The following is a 19,592-nucleotide window of genomic DNA, read 5'->3' on the forward strand; positions in this document are numbered from 1 at the left end:
TAAAACAATATGGAAGTGTAAAAGTAAAAAGTGAAAGCCTCCATGACCCAATTCCACTTCTCAGAGAAAACTGGCAATAATAACGTGGACATATGCACACACATCCACAGCCCACTTGTCTAGCCTGGAAGACAATCCCCTCATCACAGTGCAGCGTGGTTGTTTTTTTAAACCATCTCTCATGCACCCTCATGCATTTATTGGTAAGAAGCCCAGCATCTCCCTCTCGAGGTCTCTTCCAGAATAGTCTGAGATTCCCAGGGGCTCCTCCATCCAAAGGAGGCCGGTCCCACTCCTATAAGGCCCAGCCTGCCTGCTGGTGAGCTCCGAGGTTACAGCCCTCTCGTTCATACCAGGAGCTCAGTCCTTGCTCCCTGAAGTGGGAATGATGCCAGAATGGGGGGAGGGGAGGGCCCAGCATGGCTTCCAGCCCAAGCCACACATGGTGTCTGTCTGCCTCACAACGTCCATATCCCGTTTCCCACAGAGTGAGTTCCCTCTTTGGGGGCATAGGTGTCCTCTTTGCCAGATGACCTTGGTCAGGACTATCCCAGTGGGTCAGATGGCAGCTAATCTTACTGACCTGTATAGGGCAGGGCTTGGAGCCCAGAGCTCATTCCTCCCAGGGCTCCCTGGGACAGCCACAAGTTTGCCCATCTAGTCCTCAGATTAAGGGAGGGGAAGCTTTGAGAGTTGATTAAGAGCCTGGAATCAGACCCCTTTAGACAAGTTCCTTCCCCCTCTGTCAAAGGAAGTGACAATAACAGCACAAGATCCAAATGCATTAGTACCTATCAATAGAGCACTGACCACAGTGCCGGGCACACAGTAACTGCTCCATAAATGTGAACTATTGTTATCAATATATACCTGAATGGAGCTCCCTAACTTCCCTATTTTGTAAAAACGAGATCCCCATGCATATTTTTTCTCAGCTTGCTTTTCTGAATTGGTGTACTGCAGACACATTCCAAGTCTGCACTTGCAGCCTCCTCTCTTGTGTAAGAGCCACATGGCCTCCCAAAGGATGGTGCTCATGCAGGAGGTTATCTCTAAGAATCAAAACCCTCAGCCTTTGCCTTGGTGATGTCTCTGTTGCTTTAAATCTTAGGAAATTAGTTAAAGTTTAGTTCAGCTAGATCAGTTAAAGTTTAACTGTGAAGCTATCACCTGCAGTTTCATTCCTTTGTCATGGAGTGTGTGTTTGTCTTTCTGTCCATCATTTGGCTTTCAACCCATGTGGGACTTCGATTATTTTCCTAACTTGGGAGAAGTGGGTGAGAGATCAGCTTCCAAGGCATGAGGTTGTAAGCGATGAGGAGGGACCGGGAGAGCTGCCAGCTAGGGCAGGAAAGGGGAAGCCCACGAGGAAGGGTCCTGGTGTCAGACTCCATGCCATCACCATCCTTGCTTCTGCTCCAGGAACTTGGGAATTTTTCTGGTTGCTCCCTCACCTCCAACAAGGAACCCTTTAGGGAGTCCTGTGGACTTGTCATCCTAAATATTCCTCACATCGGCCCCTTCTTCCGGCCTCCGCTGCCACCTCTTTAGCTCAGTACCCAGCTTGCTGAGATGGCCCGTAATGGTCTCGTCACCCTCATGCTGCCCTTCCCAAATCTGTCATCCAAACTGCAGCCTGTGAGAAGCAGTTGTCTCAACCAGGTAAAGCTGAGGCTGCACATATTACACCAGGACACTTGGAGAAGGAAAGTCACAGCAACACTGTCTGGAAAGCAAGAGGCTGGAAACAACCTAAATATCCAACCCAAACAGTAGTGTATTCGTTTCCTAAGGCTGCTGAAACAAATTGTCCCAAATCTGGTGGCTTAAAACAGCACAAATTTATTACCTTACAGTTCTGGAGGTCAGAAGTCCTAAAAGGGTCTCACTGAGCTAAAATCAGGTGCCGTCAGGTGTGTGTTCCTTCTGGAAGCTCTGGGGAGGATCTGGGTTTTGCGTTTCCCACCTTCCAGAGGCGCCTGCACTCCTTGGTTTGTGGGCTCTTTCCATCTCAAAAGCCCACAGTGGTCCACTCTTTCACGACACCATCTCTCTGGTTCCTACTCTTTTGCCTCCCTCTTCCCCCACTCAAGGACCTTTGTGATTACATTGGCGCCCCCTGGGTAATCCAGGGTAATCTCTCATCTCAAGGTCAGCAACCTTAACTCCATCTGCAACCATAATCCGTCCTTGCCATGTGACAGAGCATACACACGGGTTCCAGGGATGAGGGCACGGACAGGTCTGGGAGCCATCTATCCAAGTAGCACGGAGATAAACTGCAGCCTCTTCCTACAGTGGAACATACTACATTCTGAGAGAGATTCACTGTGAAGCTGGCCTCGCTGGAGCCTTAGGGTCTCTGCCTTGCCCAAGTCCCTTGCAAGGCCCTGAGAGGGATCCTAGCAATATGGGTCAGACAGTTCATTAATAAAAGTATATTTCTGGATTTCATGATCTTTGTGGTATTTATTAGCTTTTTTTAAAAAAATATGATTTGTTGTGAGTTCTTTTCTCATTCTAAATATAAACTCACTTTTTACCTAATATTCTACTACTGTATTTTTTATTTATTGGCCACTCCCATGTGGTTTGTGGAGTCTTAGTTCCCTGACCTGGGCCCTCAGCAGTGAAGGTGTGGAGTCCTAACCATTGGACTGCTGAGAAATTCCCTATCATTGCATTTTTTAAAAAAGGACTTCAAAAATTGTATAAATGTTAGGTCCTACAAAACCAGTATGTGCTCTGATCACTGAGCAATAGCTGCTTGCACCAACATGACGACTTTCAAAAATACACTGAGTGAAAGAAGCAAGTCACAGAAAAAAATACCCATGATATGCTTCCATTTGTATACAGTCCAAAATCAGGCAAAACTAAGCTATACAGTAGTGTATGGGGTTAAGTTCATATAGGAAAACTATAAAGAAAAAGGAGAGAATTGTTTTACAGAATTCCAGGATAGAGGTCATGGAGATATGGTTAGGGAGGGGGACACAGGGGGCTTCCAAGGGACTGATGATGATTCTCATGTTAACTTGAGCAAGGGAAACAGTTGTCTCCATATTGGTTTTAGAATTGTATTACATTGCATAATCTCTTGCATGGATGATGTATGTCATAATTTAAATTTTTATTTTAAAATAACTGGGTTAATTATTTTAAGAAACAAAATTTTAAGCTTAAAATTCTGTAGTGGCTTCTGAGTGCACTCAGAGCAAAATCTACACCCCTTGCCATGGCTTAAAGCCGCACGTGCTCCAGCCAGCTCTTCAGTCTAATGGCATCTCCCTCCACACTCCTCATCTGTCTCCATCCAGCCACACAGCCTCCCCTGGCACTTGATGTACATAAGCCCACTTGTGACCCCCTTCCCAGGCCCCAATTCTCATCTTTATCTGCGCTTGACACAATCACAATTTGTAATGATATCAATGCTGTCTGCCCAGTGGACTCTGAGCCCCATGAGACCAAGCTGGGTCTGTTCTGTTCACACCTGGCACTCAGCCAAAGTAGAGGGTCCTTAAATGGGGGAAGAGGGAGGTAGAAGATCTCTCTCCTTGAACTCCACACTCAGGATTCTTCCATTTATCTGACTTCTCAGCATCTCCACTCACACATCCGGGAGGCATCTCAAACCTAACCCGGCCAGAACTCTCAAACCCTCAGTCTTCCCTGCCTCAGTTAATGACAGCTCCATCTTCGCTTGTTCAGGCCCAAATCTGTGGGGTCCTCCTGGGACCTGACCACTTCCCATCCCCTCCACTGCTGCTACCTGGGCCAGACCACCACGATCGCTCCCCTGGATTACTGCACCAGCCTCCCAAGCCTCTTCTGTCCTTGCCCTCTGCAGCTTCTTTTCCACACAGTAGCCAGAGTTGACTATGATTAACTATTTTTTTAAATAAATAAATTTATTTTTGGCTGCTCTGGGTCTTTGTTGCTGCGCACGGGCTTTCTCTAGTTGCGGCAAGCGGGGGCTACTCTTCGTTGCGGTGCGCAAGCTTCTCATGGCGGTGGCTTCTCTTGTTGCAGAACACGGGCTCTAGGTGTGTGGGCTTCAGTAGTTGCAGCACGTGGGCTCAGTAGTTGTGGCTTGCGGGCTATAGAGTGCAGGCTCAGTAGTTGTGGCACACAGGCTTAATTGCTCTGCAGCATGTGGGATTTTCCCGGACCAGGGCTAGAAACGGTGTTCCCTGCATTGGCAAGCGGATTCTTAACCACTGCGCCACCAGGGAAGTCCTATGATTGACTATTGCCTGGGTCCCACCGTGTCCCACCTCTGCTCAAAACTCTCCAATGGCTCCCACCTCACTCAGAGTAAAAGTCAAAGTCCCTACAATGGTCCCCCAAACCCTACATGACCTGTGCCTCCTTTACTTCCCAGACCTTACCTTTTAAAAAACTCATCTCTTCCATCTCTTCCTACTGTCCTCCTTAATTCAGCCACGCTGTACACTCCTGCCATAGGGCCTTTGCACTGGCTGTTCCCTCTGCTTGGAAGATTCTTCCTCCAAGAATAAGAATGGCTCCCTTTCTCACATCCTTTGAATCTGTTCACATGTCAGCTTCTTCTTCTCTGACCACCCTATTTAAAATTGCAAACACCCTCCTCTCAACACTCACCCTCACCCGGCTCTAATTTTGTCTTTGCAATTATGGCTTTCCAACATACTATATAATGGACTTACTTTTTTAAAAAATATTTATTTATTTGGCTGCATCGGGTCTAGTTGCGGCAGCCTGGCTCCTTATTTACGGCATGCATGTGGGATCTAGTTCCTGGACCAGGTATCGAAACTGGGCCCCTTGCATTGGGAGTGTAGAGTCTTAACCACTGCACCACCAGGGAAGTCCCTATAATGGACTTCTTTATTTCTTTACTTATTTTATAAGTTTATTTATTTATTTTTGGCTGCGTTGGGTCTTCATTGCTGCACACCGGCTTTCTCTAGTTGCGGCAAGTGGGGGCTACTCTTCATTGCGGTGCGCGGGCTTCTCATTGTGGTGGCTTCTCTTGTTGCGAAGCTGCGCGGGCTTCAGCAATTGTGGCTTGTGGGCTCTAGAGCGCAGCCTCAGTAGTTGTGGCACGTAGGCTCAGTAGTTGTGGTGCACGGGCTTAGCTGCTCTGCGGCATGTGGGATCTTCCCGGAACAGGGCTCGAACCCATGTCCCCTGCATTGGCAGGCGGATTCCTAACCACTGCGCCACCAAGGAAGTCCCTGGACTTCTTTATTTAGTCCATTGCTTATCTATCTTCTCCACTAGAATGTCAGCTCCACAAGGGCAGGGATCTCTTGTCTTTTGTTCACAGCCCTATCCCAGTGCCTATCCCAGTGCCTGGCACATATCAAGTGAACACCTTAGAGTTCCAAAGACCAGAATGAATGCATGTCTGCAGTGGGAAAGTCATTGGCTGGGGAGTCTGTCACCTGTCACCCTTCCTCCTCCAGGTTGACCCACCTTGGACAAGTCATTTAGCCATCGTAGACATCCTCTCCGAAAAATGGAGATGTTATGTATCCCTTGAATGCGCTCAGTAAATGCTGGCACATTCACACATGCATATTAGTAAAAACAGGACCCCTGGCATTCTAGTGCGATTTACGCTTTTCCATACAGGATTTCATTTCACCCTCACACCAACCCCAGAGGGGTTCACCCCCTTTTTGATAGGTGAAAACACTGAGGCCTCTTTTAACAAGTGAAAAAACAGCAGAGAGGCCTGGGACCCTCCCTAAGTGAATGAACAGGCGATGTCTGACCCCCGCCCTGGGGCGGCCCGGCGGTTCCGAGGCTGGAGAGAGTCCCAGAAGGGTCTCAGTGCGGGGCTCGCCATCGGGGGACTACATTTCCCAGGAGGAATTGCCCGCAGCTCTGAGGCTCCCGAATTTTTAAAGGGCTCGCGTTAAATGGGGCGGAGGGAGTTCTGCCGTCTGCCGGCCGGTAAACGGCTCTAAGCTGGGTGGGGACCCGAGACCGTCCTGCAAGGCGGGCCGGGCCGGGCCGAAGTCAAGAAGCCCCCCGAGCTCTGCAGTGTCAGCGAGGCGAGGTGAGGCCAAGCCAATCTGGAAGCAGCCTGTCCTCTTCGTGCCCACCTCGGCCTCGGACTCTATGCCCAACTCCCGGAGAACCCCTCCCAACTCCCCCTTCCCCTCCAGTTCTCCCGAACGGGGGGAGGGGCGGTGAATCTCGTCGCCAGCGGGCAGAAGAGCTGTCCACCGGCGGTAAAAGCCCCCGAGACCCCGAGGCGACCCCTCCCTCCATTTCTGGCTTCAGTTCTGGGAGAGAATTTACAGGTTGCTAGGATGGGCGGGGACTCGGGATGTGAGAGCTACAAAACGAAGTGAAGGCCTGCGGGCGCCGGGAGCTGAGCCTCGCAGTGCGCCCCCCCCATCCGTCCTTCTTAGTCCCGTGGCCTCCACAGTAGATGAGGGTGATGGGGGGAGTGATCGCGTTACCTGCCTCCCCAGGCAGGAGGCGCAAAGGATCAAGAAACGGGTGGAGGGCGCTGTGCAAATAAAATTATTTCATCATGGTGCCACTGGACTCGTTCAGTCCTTATTTTTAGACACCCAGGGACCTGGGATGCGGGGATGACATGTCTCTGGGAGCACAGGGTGGAACGACATCTCGGACCTGGGGCTGACTACGTGGATGCCTATTTTCCCATCTAGATCTTAGTGGGAACCAGAAGAACTGTCTTTGAAAATAACCAAAACAAACCCACCAGAATGTTGTGTTTTCAAATCAGGAAACTTCGGGATAATTGACAACACCCAAATAAGAAGGTTGACCTTTTAAACTAACCTGGCCCTTCCTGGCTTCTCTTCCCCGCCTGCGACACCAAGATAAGCCCGGGAGAAGGCATCCCATACCGATACCGAGTCTCAGGACTCCCCCTCCCCTTTCCCAATCATTTGGATTAATCCATCCCTTGGTGTGTGTGTGTGGGGGGACCCATTAATTTCCCTGGCCTCAGAGACTCCCAAGTCCAGTAGGAGCCCTTCCCCCACCATCTCCCAGTTACGACCAGTCCCCCCATCTAAACCTTCCAACCCTTCCCCTCCCTCTTCCTCAATAGCTGGTGTCTGCAAACAGCTCCGGGACCGTACAGGAGAGCCGCCTTCATAACTCTGACCAGCTATAAACCCCCACTACCAGCGTATTGTTTAAGTGAAGAGTGGCCGCCTCTTTGCTTAGGGAATAAAAGCGGGTTGTTGTGGGAGGAGGCTCAGAGAGCGAGCATCCTAGAATCTCAACCCAGGGCCCCTGCCAAGCGGGACCCTGTGGGACCTTGCACGTGAGTAGGACGTCTGTTGCAGACAAGGGGTCCCAGGAACTCTGGGGTCCCATCTGTTGGCCTCTAGACCGCTAAAGCCCCTCTGAGCCCCCAAGGTTCACTACAGATGGTGGCGCCCCTTGCTTTCCTCATCTATACCTGCCAAGCAGCACGGGAAAAGATGTATACATTTTAACAAAGACATCGCATCTTCCCAGCAAAATGGCGGTGGTCTGGGCCACGGCTCCCTGAACAACTCACACTTTCCGAGGATTAGTCAGGACTCAAGCAGCGCGACCCCCTCCTCGACCTCCCCGCCAGAGCCCCATTTTCCCAAGCTCCCAAAGCTCTCAGGGCCTCTCCTCATCCCAGGGGCCCCCAAGACAGTCTTTGGTTAGAGCCTGCGGGTCAGCTTCTTCATTGTGGACCGCCCCCCTCACTGCCTTCAGGGAGCCTTGGGAGGGGGACTGGACCCCCAGGATGGGCCCTAGGGGTAGAGGCAGCTAACTCTGTCTCTGACACCCCAAAACTCCTAGGCTGAGGGAGGACTATAAATGAATTCTCAGTTAGGACATATGGAGGATGTGGGGGTCTTTGAGGAGAAGAGGCGGCTCGGAGACCCCTCCTCATTCCCTCAGGGGACCCGGGCAGCATTCGGGGTTCGGTCTCAGGAGAGAACCTCGACGCAGAGGTCAGGGGGCGCGCTGGGGGAGCGAAGACAGAGGAGGGGGAAGGGACAAAGTTTGAAAGTGCCCTTCCAACTCTTCCAGGGAAAGTTTGCTTAGGGGTCCCATGGACAGAGAGAGGGTAGAGGTGCGGGGGGCCCGGTGGCGGGATGACCCCCGAGAGGTGACCGGACCCCGGGGGAGGGACCCCTCCCCCCTGTCCCGGCTCGGCCCGGCTGGGAGTCGCCCGGCTCGGGGCCGCGTGTGTTAGTTGGGGCCGCTTTCGGGCTGCTCCGCCGGGCTGGGGGGTCCCGCCGCGGGCCGGGAGCGGGGTCTCCGGTAGCCCCAGGGGGGAGCTTTGCTACGGGGGGTTTCCCGCACCGGGGCTCCCCGGCCCCGCAGAGCCAGCCCCCGGCAAAGGGGAAATGTGCCGGCGCGCCAGCGGTCCTTGGCGCCGTTTGGGGCGCGTGGCGAGCGCGGGGGGCGGCGGCCGGGCCGGCGGGACGCCCGGTGGGGGAGCCCAGAGAGCCAGGCAGCGTCCCCGGGCGGCGGCGGGGAGCGGGAAGGCCCCGGCCGGGGGGAAAGGTCGGATTTGCTCAGCGGAAGAAACACAGATGGCGGCGGCGCAGCGCCATTCCGGGCCGGGAGCAGGCAGCCAGCAGCCCTGTCCTCACCGCGGTCCGCCCGCCGCCGCTAAATACCCGGATGCGCCGCCCGAGCGCCAGACGCGGAGCTGGGAAAAGGGAGGCAGAGGCGGCGGAGGCGGAGGCAGACCCGGGCGCCGAGACCGACCGACAGACCGGCGAGGCTGGGCCACGCAGACCCGGCCCAGCGAGTTCCCCCCGCGACTCGAGCAAGGTCCCCGAGAGACGGCCTCGGACTGGCTTCGGAGCCGGAGGCGCCAGAGCAGTTCCCGAATCAGGCTTTCCTGGGCTTCCGACGAGGGCTGGCCCTTTGGAAGGTGCCTTCTTCAACAGCAGGACCAGGCAGGCCACCATGACCGAGAACTCCACATCCACCCCTGCGGCCAAGCCCAAGAGGTCCAAGGCCTCCAAGAAGTCCACAGACCACCCCAAGTATTCAGACATGATCGTGGCTGCCATCCAGGCGGAGAAGAACCGTGCTGGCTCTTCGCGCCAGTCCATCCAGAAGTACATCAAGAGCCACTACAAGGTGGGTGAGAACGCCGACTCCCAGATCAAGTTGTCCATCAAGCGCTTGGTCACCACTGGGGTCCTCAAACAGACCAAAGGGGTAGGTGCCTCGGGGTCTTTCCGGCTGGCCAAGAGCGACGAGCCCAAGAGGTCAGTGGCCTTCAAGAAGACGAAGAAGGAAGTCAAGAAGGTGGCCACGCCAAAGAAGGCCGCCAAGCCCAAGAAGGCTGCCTCTAAAGCCCCAAGCAAGAAGCCCAAAGCCACCCCAGTCAAGAAGGCCAAGAAGAAGCCGGCTGCCACGCCCAAGAAAACCAAAAAACCCAAGACTGTCAAAGCCAAGCCAGTCAAGGCATCCAAGCCTAAGAAGGCCAAACCAGTGAAGCCCAAAGCCAAGTCCAGTGCCAAGAGGGCCGGGAAGAAGAAGTGACAATGAGGCTTTCCTTGTGGACACTCCTGCCTGTCTCCTATTTTCTGTAAATACTTTTCTCCTTTTTTCTCTCTTGATCCTCATCTGCAACCCTTGGCCCCTTTTCCTTCTGACTTTATAAAGAGACAGTTTGTATTCCTCAGAAATTAGGGAATAATTCATTTTTCCTTAACCAATCATGCAAGGACAGCAACAACAAATCTCATCTCTGTATTGATGAGAATGTACTTAATATTTTGTTTTGTTGATTTGTTACTAATATGCTTATGGGTTTGGGGATGTGGGTGGGTTTGTGTGTTTTGTTTAGTTACATGGTTGGTTCACTCCGAAGGTAAAAGTCGGGGCGGGGGAGAATGGGCAAGGCAGCTTCTTGCGGCTAGATGACAGCGAGCCCAGGAATTGTAAGGTTTGTAGGAATACCTATGAGGCCATTGAGTTTTCTTTAAGTTGAGCACTGCTTGTGAGTTTCAGAACCTAGGCGCGGAGAGGGGTGGCAGCAGCTGGACGGCAGAGGAGGGAAGTGGGAAAAAACCCTCTCTAGGCTGGCTTCCACCTCCCAGTGGTGAGCAGTGAGCGTCCAAATCCAGTTTCCTTGTCACTTGTGTTAAGTCTGCCCCAGTGGCCTCCCTATTGTCCTAGAGACGTGGAGGGGGTTGAAGTGACAGCTGGTCCGAGAAACTGTGGCTTCTCTCAGTCAGCTGGAAACTAGCCATTGGGGGGGTGGGGGGGTGGTCTCTGGCTTCCGAAAATCTCCTGTTAAACTGGAGTGGAAACTTTGGGGGTAGGGTGGAGAGTCATTCAGCCAAGTGCCTCAGTGTGCCCTGTTGAAACTTGGGTTTTTCCACACAATTGGATTGTATCCTAGGAGGACCTTTTTGCTTTTCCCCTGATTTTTGGTTCCTCCTGTACAAGAGGTGTTGCTTAGCAGTCTGCTGGGGCTCCAGCCCTGCCGCCCACCACTTAAAAACCTCCCGACCTTTTCACTTCTGAGTCTTTTGTAAGTAGTTGTAGATGGGGGAAGAGGGGAGGGAGGGGAGTGGACAGTAAGACATACTGCAGTCGACTTTGAATTGCTAAGTAGTTTTAGAGAGCTAGGTCTGTGTGTATGTGTGTGTATATGTATATATACATATCTAGGGCTAGTACTTATGTTTCACACCCGGGAGCTGGGAGAAAAAACCTGTACAGTCGTCTTTCCCTTGTTTTTAATAAAATAGAAAAACGCGCAATTGCGCGTTCCCCCTCCACCTCCTTTTTGTTTGTAAACAAGTGTTATTTGTGCCTGGAAGAATTTGCTGTCTTTGTAATTTTCAAACTTTAAAATAAAATTGAAAAAAAAAGAAAAACCTGAGCGATGTGTTTTTCCATACTTCTAAGACTGGAGGAAAATGCGGAGCAATTGGACTGGCGAGCAGTGGGGGAAATCTGGGGGCGTTTGCACCTGAGCACCGGGGGAGGGTTCCAAGAACTCGACAGAACCCGGGAAACGCTAGGGCCGGAGCGCACGGAATATGCCTCAGCCTGCTTCTAGGTGTCTGCTTCCGGCGTCCAGAGGGCATCCCCTAACCTTCCGAGAGGTGGGTGTGGAGGCAGGGCATGAGAATGGGGTGGGGGTCTGGTGGGCCCGGCCCTGACTTGCCTTCCAACCCCCGTCGCCTCCCCTCCCCCCACACGGACAGCTCCAGTCTCAATTTACAAATCAATCCACTTTAGTCCTCCGCAGATCCCGCCAGGCCCCGCCCGCCTGTCCCGGGGTCCGCCTCCCCTGCCCCGTAGCAGAGCCCCTCTCACTCCTATTGGCTGCCGGAGCCCGGCCCCCGCCACGTGATCAGGCCGCGGCCGCAGTGCGCAAGGCCGGGAGCGGGCAGGCGAGGTGGGCATGATGTGGGCTGGCCGCGTCCTCCGCGCTGCGCTCTCCGGGGCCCCCCGCGGCCACCGCGCGCAGTCAGCGCTGGCTCAGCTGCGTGGCATCCTGGAGGAGGAACTGGAAGGCATCCGTGGAGCTGGCACCTGGAAGGGCGAGCGGGTCATCACGTCCCGTCAGGGGCCGCGCATCCACGTGGACGGCATCTCTGGAGGTAACTCCCCCTCCTGGGAATCCTCAGACCTGGCCGGGTGTTCAAGGGCCGTTCTGAGACTTTCGCTGAAATACGAGGTCCTGGAGGCAGTGGGCGGGCGGGAGCGCACACGTAGCCGCTGGACTCTTTCCCATCTATCAGGCAGACTTGCCGCTTCCCACAGTTAACTCTAACCTGGTTAGACCAGTTTCCACGCAGGCAGGTAATTTGCCCTTTGAGCACCTTTTTGGCTTAGAGGGCAGGGCTGGATCGATCCAGCCCTATGAAAACGTGAGAAACAAAGACAGACAGACAGCTGGCTCCCACCGTACCGCTTCAAGGAAGGGTGGTAGGAAGGTGGCAACAAGAAATCCCGCATTTCTGGAGCTGCTGCTTTGTTTAGGCTTCTACTAATTGCTGCACGTGGACTCCTGCAAACGTCAAAATGTGGGAATGACTATTCCCGTTTACAGACGAAGAAGCTGACGCTCAGAGATGTGAAGTGGCTTGCCTAAAAGCCCCCAGCTAGCTGCAGGCAGAGCTGGGCTTTGGTCTAGATCTTCTGGTATATTGGAGCTGGAAGGTCAGCTAAATGGCCATAGAGACCAACTTCCTGGCCAAAATCACAGGGAGCAAGGGGCTCAAGGGCTGTTGCAGAAGTCACACCATGAAGTGACCCACCAGGCCTCCCTGGTTTCTGTCTCTTCAGTGGTCACTGCCCATCTTGTCTGTGCCAGGCCCCAGGTGGGTGCTGGTTACAAACAGTCACCCCAGACTGCCTTCTGCCAAGGAAATAGGCATGGAATCCTTGGTGCTGTTGTGCTCATTTGAAAACAGAGGTCCTAGGAATTCTCTACCTTTCCCCAGGGAAGCTTGGAGCAGGTCAAAAAATGGAAAATTAGGAGACCTAGGTTCTCATCGTGTTTTTGCCTCTCCCAAGCTGAGTAAACCTTGCCCTCTTGAAGCCTTCGTTTCCTCCCCGAGTCACCTGTGTTCACTTTGGGCTTTATAATTCAAGGGTCAAGGTCTGAGAGGCAGCCCTGCTGGGCATGCAGTTCTGTACCAGGCAGCAAAGTCAACTATGTAGAGTTTGAGGACCAAGGCAGGCGTCCGACACAGCCTCTTCTTTTACCCACGAGGAAACCAAGGCCCAGATGAGGGGTTGCTGGTGGTCTTCAGGGACAGAAGAAGCCAGTGAGGAAGGGCTGGTTCCTCTGGGTGAATGTGATCCAAAGCCAGAGTTTAAACTTCCCATCCTTCAAGGTGCAGCTCTGAGAGTCCTTTTCTAACACTCCCTCTCCTGTAGCTGTTGGATTTGGTGCTTCCGAGGGGCTCCCAGCTCCCCATCCTGGCCTCTGCCCCAGAACAGACCATACTGTGTGGTTGTTGCCTCCTCAAGGGTGAATCCAGGTTCATGTCCTCTCTGAGTCCCCAGGGCCTGGTACTGACACCTTTCCAGGCCCTTCTTGGCCCTGAGATGCTGTGTCCGTTCCCCCGTTCTCCACCTCAGGAATCCTTAACTTCTGTGCCAACAACTACTTGGGCCTGAGCAGCCACCCCGAGGTCATCCAGGCAGGTCTGCAGGCCCTGGAGGAGTTTGGAGCTGGCCTTAGCTCTGTCCGCTTCATCTGTGGCACCCAGGTACACAGTAGGTGTTGCCCAGGCTGGGGATGGGCGGGGAAGGAAGGGGGGTGGTCCCCAGCGTTGGGCGCTGACCCCAGATGTCTGCTTCTGCTGTTAGCAGGGCTAGTTCAGGCAGCTCAGCTCATCCCACTAGAGCTGTCCACTAGAAAGGCTGGGTTCAGGCTTCTGTTTTGCTGTGAAGCCTTGGGCAGGAAACTTTCCCTCTCTGAACATCCATTTCCCCACCTGCAAAACAGAGCTCCTTACACCTGTTCCTCTTTGGGAAAGGAAGAAGAGAAGCCAGGGATTGAGATTAAGGTTTCCGGAGCTATTCTGCCTGATCTCAGTTCCCAGCACCATTTATTGGTTCTGGTACTGTGGGCAAGTGTCTTAACTTCTCTGTGCCTCAATGCCTTCATTGGTAAAGTGGGGATAATTTTACTTAACAAAATTATCCCAAATTAAAGAGTTAATACATGTAAAAATGCTTAGGACAGTGCCTGGCACATAGTAGTGCTCAAGAAATGTTGGTTATTAATTTTATTTTGTAAATGTTACAAAACGAACTTTTATAAACATGAAACTTACAGTGCTTGCTATGAGTCAGGTGCTATTTTAAGAACATTACAAATATTAACTCATTAATGCATATAATAATCCTAAGTGATAAGTGCTGATTTTGTTCCTGTTATAGAGGTGAGGACACTGAGTCCCAGAGAAATTAAGTGACTTGCACAGGGGCACACAGCCTGTTGTGGTGGAATGTGAACCCAGATGGCCTAGCTCAAGAGCCAGTGCTTCTGAGTCCTTGTGATTATTATTACTTGTCCTTTCAAAAAGGTGAAGGTGAAATGAATAGAACTCTTGACTCCCATCCAGGGCACTTTAGACTGGACAGCTTTCAAATGTAAGAAATGGAGGCCCAAATGAACCTAGAGTTACTTATGTAATCCTCTTTTTTGCCATTAAGCAACAAAGGCACTCAGTTTGATATCGGGGAAACACATCTTCCTTTGCCATTAGCACCCATAATCCTACCATCAAACCCCCGTTATAAAACGAAGGCCCAACCAGGAAGAAGAGCACCTGGCGGGCCCCTAATTCCCGGTGGGAACCACGTGCCAGGTTCCTGTTAGCTCTGGGTGAACCTTGTGGTGCAAAAAGTAGGAGGCGGATCTGTTTGTGGCCCTGTGAGCCTCTGTCCCCAGGACTTGTCCCAAGTGGCCCAGAGGCATTAACACCTGTTTCACTCACTCACTTCAGAGCATCCACAAGGATCTAGAAACAAAGATAGCCCGCTTCCACCAGCGGGAGGACGCCATCCTCTATCCCAGCTGTTTCGATGCCAACGCCGGCCTCTTTGAGGTGTGTAAGGCCACGGGTGGGAGTTGGTGAGACCTGCGAGGCTGTGGAAGGCTTGGGAGTGTGCAGTCCAGAGAACTTGGCAGGATGTCAGTACCACGCCTAGAGGCTCCAGTGTCTATTTCTTATGGAGGTCAAGGTTGGGCCAGTAGGTCTCTAGGAGGAATCCCGGGGCTTACAAGGAGGCCAGCTTCCAGGGCATTTGAAGGATAACCTACTTCAGCTGGAAGGCTGAGGGTGTTAGGGGCCACACATTCACCAAACATGTTCTCATCTCCTTCGGCTAGAGCAAAGCCCCTGATTCAGCCCAGTCTTGGGGCTCTGGGGACCAAGATAGAGGCAGAGGGCTCCTGGCCTCCCTGCCCAGGAGAATTCCCTGGATGGCAGTGAAATATTGATTCGGGGGGGGTCATGAGGGAGGGAGAACCCCAGGGTGGTTGGGTGATGGCTCTATTCCTAACTGCCTTCTGCCAGGCTCTGCTGACCCCGGAGGACGCAGTCCTGTCGGATGAGCTGAACCATGCCTCCATCATCGATGGTATCCGTCTGTGCAAGGCCCACAAGTACCGCTACCGCCACCTGGATATGGCCGATCTGGAGGCCAAGCTGCAGGAGGCCCAGGTGGGGCAAGGCCTAGTGGTTCTAGGGGCCAGGACTGGGCTTATCCTCAGTCTTGCTGCCGCACCCAGCACTCCCCCCACCCCCACCCCCACCCCCCGGTGAAGGAAGCGAGGCTTCCAGAGGCCAACTCCTCACTCACAGGCAAACAGCCTGAAAATTCGAAACAACCAAGATTTGAACCCAAATCCTCAGACCCAAAGCTTTATTCCGTTGCGCGATATTGCCTTGAGTTTCAGTAAGCACCTTATGTGTGGCAGGCCCCTGCTAGGCAGAAGGGTGGCATGAGCTTATGGGCAGAACTGGCCACACCCCATCCTGCCCTCTGGGAGAGGAGACTGCGAACATTCTTCCTGCCCAGTGCTGAGTGTGGCTCCAGACTGCCCTGGAAGAGGTGGATAAAGCTCAGAGAGGCCCCAGTGAAGGAGAAGATGTACCAGCCTCAGCATGGTGGTGCTTATGTGCTCACCTCTGTGCTGGGCACTGGGCGAGCTGAGCCTTTAGAGCCCCGAGCAGCACAGAGAGTGAGTGGTTTGGCCCAACTCACGATACCAGCCACCTTCTGTATCTTCCCTGCAGAAGCATCGGCTGCGCCTGGTGGCCACCGATGGGGCCTTTTCCATGGATGGCGACATCGCACCCCTGCAGGAGATCTGTTCCCTTGCCTCTCAATATGATGCCTTGGTCTTTGTGGACGAATGCCACGCCACTGGCTTCCTGGGGGCCACAGGACGGTGAGAGCACACGGCACCTGAGGCCTTGGGTTGGACTCCTCAGGGAGGGTGGGAAGCCGGGAGGCCAGCCCCCAAGCCCAGTCCATGATCCTGGGCACTCAGGTGGCCAGTGGTGGCAGTGGCGGCTTTCCTTGCAGGGGCACAGATGAGCTGCTGGGCGTGATGGACCAGGTCACCATCATCAACTCCACGCTGGGGAAGGCGCTGGGCGGAGCATCAGGTGCCTACAGGCTTGTGCCCCTGGGCTCCCCTCAACTACATGCAGGGTCCTGGAAGAGTCTCGGGGAAGGTGGGGAGGGGAGACCTGGGGCTGCAGGGAAGAAGACAGCGGGGACTGTCCTCTCAGGAGGGGCATGGGGTAAGCTCTGGCTCCTGGCCTCTGACTGCCGCCCCCCCTGCCATCCCCACCTCTGTCCTTGTTCTCAGGGGGCTACACTACAGGGCCTGGGTCCCTGGTGTCCCTGCTACGGCAGCGTGCCCGGCCCTACCTCTTCTCCAACAGTCTGCCACCTGCTGTCGTCGGCTGTGCCTCCAAGGCCCTGGACCTGCTTATGGAGAGCAACGCTGTCGTCCAGTCTATGGCGGCCAAGACCCAGCGGTGCGGTCTCGGGCAGGGTGGGGCCAGCGGGGACGAGGAAGCTGGTGAGGGCCTGCCCTGCGTGCCTGCGCAGGCCCTAGCTCCCTGCCTACGGGTTCTGCCTCTGCCCACCCCACTTCCCCAACGGGTTGCACTGGGACTCAGCTCTCTTAGCCAAGGGCTGCCTGCTTACCCACCTCCCTCTTCTCTCTGCCTCTTCCTTCCATTTCCTGGCGCATTTCTCTGCAGATGCTTCCCATCTGCCTCTCTGGGTCTGCATCTCTGTCTTTGTTGGTCCCTCCTGCAGACTTGGTCACAAACCTTGGGTCACATGCCCATCAGGAGAGGATGTGATTGCTCCACAGCCCCCCAGCTCCCTGTGACCCCCAATTTGTGCTCACAGATTCCGCAGTAAGATGGAGGCTGCTGGCTTCACCATCTCGGGAGCCAATCACCCCATCTGCCCTGTGATGCTGGGTGATGCTCGGCTGGCCTCTTGCATGGCGGATGACATGCTGAAGAGAGGTAAAGGGGGCCGGGGCATGAGGAGTGGCTGTGGGTCCTAAAAGAAAAGGAGGGAACCCCTAAACTGTGAATACCCCCCTTCCCCCTGCTCTACTACCCCTCTTAGACCAGCTGTCTGTCCAAGCTTGGAAACCCTAGGCCATGAGGCAGTCCCATGTCTGAGATCTTGGGCAGCTCCCTTCTCCTCTGTGGTCCTCAGAAAAGGAGGAGCTGTATATTATGCCCCCAAAGCCTGTCTGGCTCTGGTGAGCCCCAGGTTGACTCTCTCTACCCTCCCAGGCATCTTTGTCATCGGGTTTAGCTACCCTGTGGTCCCCAAGGGCAAGGCCCGGATCCGGGTCCAGATCTCAGCGGTGCACAGCGAGGAGGACATTGACCGCTGCGTGGAGGCCTTCGTGGAGGTGGGGCGGCTGCACGGGGCACTGCCTTGAGTCCTGGGTAGTGACAAGCAGAGCCAAGGTCCCCCTCCCTCCACAGTGACAGAGAGGGGGGCCTTTGACCAGCCCAGGCCAGAGGCTCTGAACTCTGTCAGTCCTTGGGCCAGGCTGGGGTGAGGCCTGTGCTTGTGGCTGTGAGTGTGAAGTAACAGTGTGGAAATTGGCTGTGACGTGTTGGTCTGCTTTATTCTCTCGGAGCAGCCCCAGTCCCGCGCTGGTCGAAGAATCAGGCAGGAGCTGGGGCTCTGAGGGCCAGCTCCTGAGGACTGTAATAGATCTCAGAGCTGACCGCCTCCCCCAAATTAAGATGGGACCCAGGCAGCTCGGGTAATAGAGGCTGGAGCCACTGTTTGGCTCAGTTGGATTCTTTCCCGCTGTAGAGGGCAGTTGAGCCCCAGCCCTGCAGGCCCCTTCCCGTGCCACCCACCCACCTACTCTGCAGCCTTGGTGGACACCTCGACCTCTGCTCCACATCCAAAGGATGGCCTACAGCTGCCCAGATAAGAAGGGGCTGGGCACCCAAACCCATGTTTGGGAGAAGCAGAAGATTCGGCCCCAAAGGAAAGAATGTCTTTCGCTATTGGAGAGGCCCCCGATGGTCTGGAACTCTGTGTTCTAGCCCACTTTGTTCCTGCCTCTGTGGCCTTAGGCAGGCCCCTCCCCCGTGTGTGCCTCAGTTTCCCCCGCTCTACCAAGAGTGGCTGTTATATTGGTATCGGGGCCTTTCCATTTCCGTATTCCCGGGGCCTGCTGGCCTGAAGATCAGCCGCCAGGGGGCGTAGCGAGCTCAGGCTCTGCTATCGCCCCGCCCCCTCCAGACTTCTGGCCTTGGACTCAGCTGTTGCTACAGCCCCGCAGGCAAGGCCCCACCCTGCCTTGCCCCGACAACGGCTCACTGCTTCCCTGCTGAAGATGACTGTCCCCTTCCCACAGTCGCAACCCCTGGTGCTTCTCTCTCCATTGCCCTCCGCGCTCAGCCTTACGGGCACCTGGTGGGGGTAAAGGATGGGTTCTGAGTCACCGCGCCTCCAGCCTCAGCATAGTGTGGGCTTGGGAAGCTCGTAGTTTGCTGGCGATAGGGCAGGGAGGATGAAAAGGCCCTTCTTCATTAACGATGGGACCATGTTTCTGCCGCCCCCCATCCCCAGCCCTCCCTTCAGCCTGGGTGTCTAGGGATGGACAGTCTGGGTGAACTCTGGCCCAATCCATCAGGATCTTAATGCTGGGATTCTGAGAATCCTAGCCTGTGATCCCGAGGAGCTTGAGGCTGGGGTCCAGGAGTTTGGGGTGCTAAGGGATGCAGCCCCGGGGGAGGGGGCTGCTGTGGCCACATCAGGGGCACAGACATGGGTAGGGCATCTAGCACCGGGTGCACTCCTACAGCAGCAAGTACACACAGCCTGGTGCCAGCCCCTGGCCAAGCCAGCAGCTTGATGTGCATGGTCTGCTCAAGCTGGCAGGTCATAGTGGGTGGCCATGAGCAGCCACGGGGTGACAAATCGCAGTAGGTGAGGCTGAGGTAAGGTGGACCTAGGTGAGGTCCATCAGCCAGTGGTACACAGCGAGCATCGTTGCATCCTGTAGTTCCCAGGCGCCGCCGCTGACAGTGTGGGGCGGTGGCAGTGCCTCGACATCGTGGGCCAGCTTGTCGCGGTAGAGCACCGCATCATCAGCCAGCTTTCGACTCAGCGTGTGGAGCTGTGCTGGCCCAGGTCCACCGTGGCACAGCTCCTCCGCCACCATCCAGAGGGGTCATACAAGGTGCCAGCAGGTGCAGTGGCAGCTCTGGGCACACATGCTTGGGCTTGGGCACGTACTGGTCATCGCCAGAGGCCAAGACAGGCTATAGGGCTGAGGGCCAGTCGCGGACAAGCTGCACTTACACACCCTGTGGAGCCTGGGTCTCTGGGGACCACTCTCAGGGCCCAGCATCTGTCCTCTACGTTGGGTGCAGGGTTCAAGGCCACAGTCACCAGGAGCAGCAGTTGGAGCAAGGGAAGAGGGGGTGCCTGGGGCCCGCTGGGACTCGGGCCATAGCGAGGCGCCCTTCCTGCCTTCCCCACAGCTGGTGTCTCTGGTTGCCACCATCCTCCCTTCTCCTCTGCTATCATATCAGCAGCTCAGCCTTGCT

At 54.7% G+C, this 19,592-nt stretch overlaps 2 protein-coding genes across 2 annotated transcripts; both read left to right on the top strand.

Annotated features, from left to right (window-relative positions):
• The first annotated feature begins 8,656 nt into the window (after positions 1–8,656).
• H1-0 (H1.0 linker histone) lies at positions 8,657–10,874 on the top strand. Its single transcript, XM_082635357.1, has one exon. It carries the CDS (start codon positions 8,944–8,946, stop codon positions 9,526–9,528), a length of 585 nt encoding a protein of 194 aa, XP_082491483.1. The 5' UTR covers positions 8,657–8,943; the 3' UTR covers positions 9,529–10,874.
• A 501-nt stretch (positions 10,875–11,375) lies between these two features.
• GCAT (glycine C-acetyltransferase) lies at positions 11,376–17,621 on the top strand. The gene is made up of 9 exons (XM_082635608.1): positions 11,376–11,606; positions 13,096–13,226; positions 14,472–14,573; positions 15,045–15,191; positions 15,768–15,922; positions 16,060–16,142; positions 16,349–16,520; positions 16,903–17,024; positions 17,304–17,621. Exons 1-9 carry the CDS (start codon positions 11,408–11,410, stop codon positions 17,453–17,455), a joined length of 1,263 nt encoding a protein of 420 aa, XP_082491734.1. The 5' UTR covers positions 11,376–11,407; the 3' UTR covers positions 17,456–17,621.
• Positions 17,622–19,592: the final 1,971 nt, after the last annotated feature.

This window comes from Mesoplodon mirus (assembly GCF_964341445.2).
Source record: "Mesoplodon mirus genome assembly, chromosome: 11".
NCBI classification, from domain to species: Eukaryota; Metazoa; Chordata; class Mammalia; order Artiodactyla; family Ziphiidae; genus Mesoplodon; species Mesoplodon mirus.

Bases quoted from the DNA above. Each gene is read 5' to 3' on its own strand.
- H1-0 (XM_082635357.1), top strand. From the start codon at position 8,944: ATGACCGAGAACTCCACATCCACCCCTGCGGCCAAGCCCAAGAGGTCC.
- GCAT (XM_082635608.1), top strand. From the start codon at position 11,408: ATGATGTGGGCTGGCCGCGTCCTCCGCGCTGCGCTCTCCGGGGCCCCC. The intron at 15,192-15,767 runs GTGGGGCAAGGC...TCTTCCCTGCAG, and splicing joins CCAAGCTGCAGGAGGCCCAG to AAGCATCGGCTGCGCCTGGT. The intron at 17,025-17,303 runs GTAAAGGGGGCC...CTACCCTCCCAG, and splicing joins GGATGACATGCTGAAGAGAG to GCATCTTTGTCATCGGGTTT.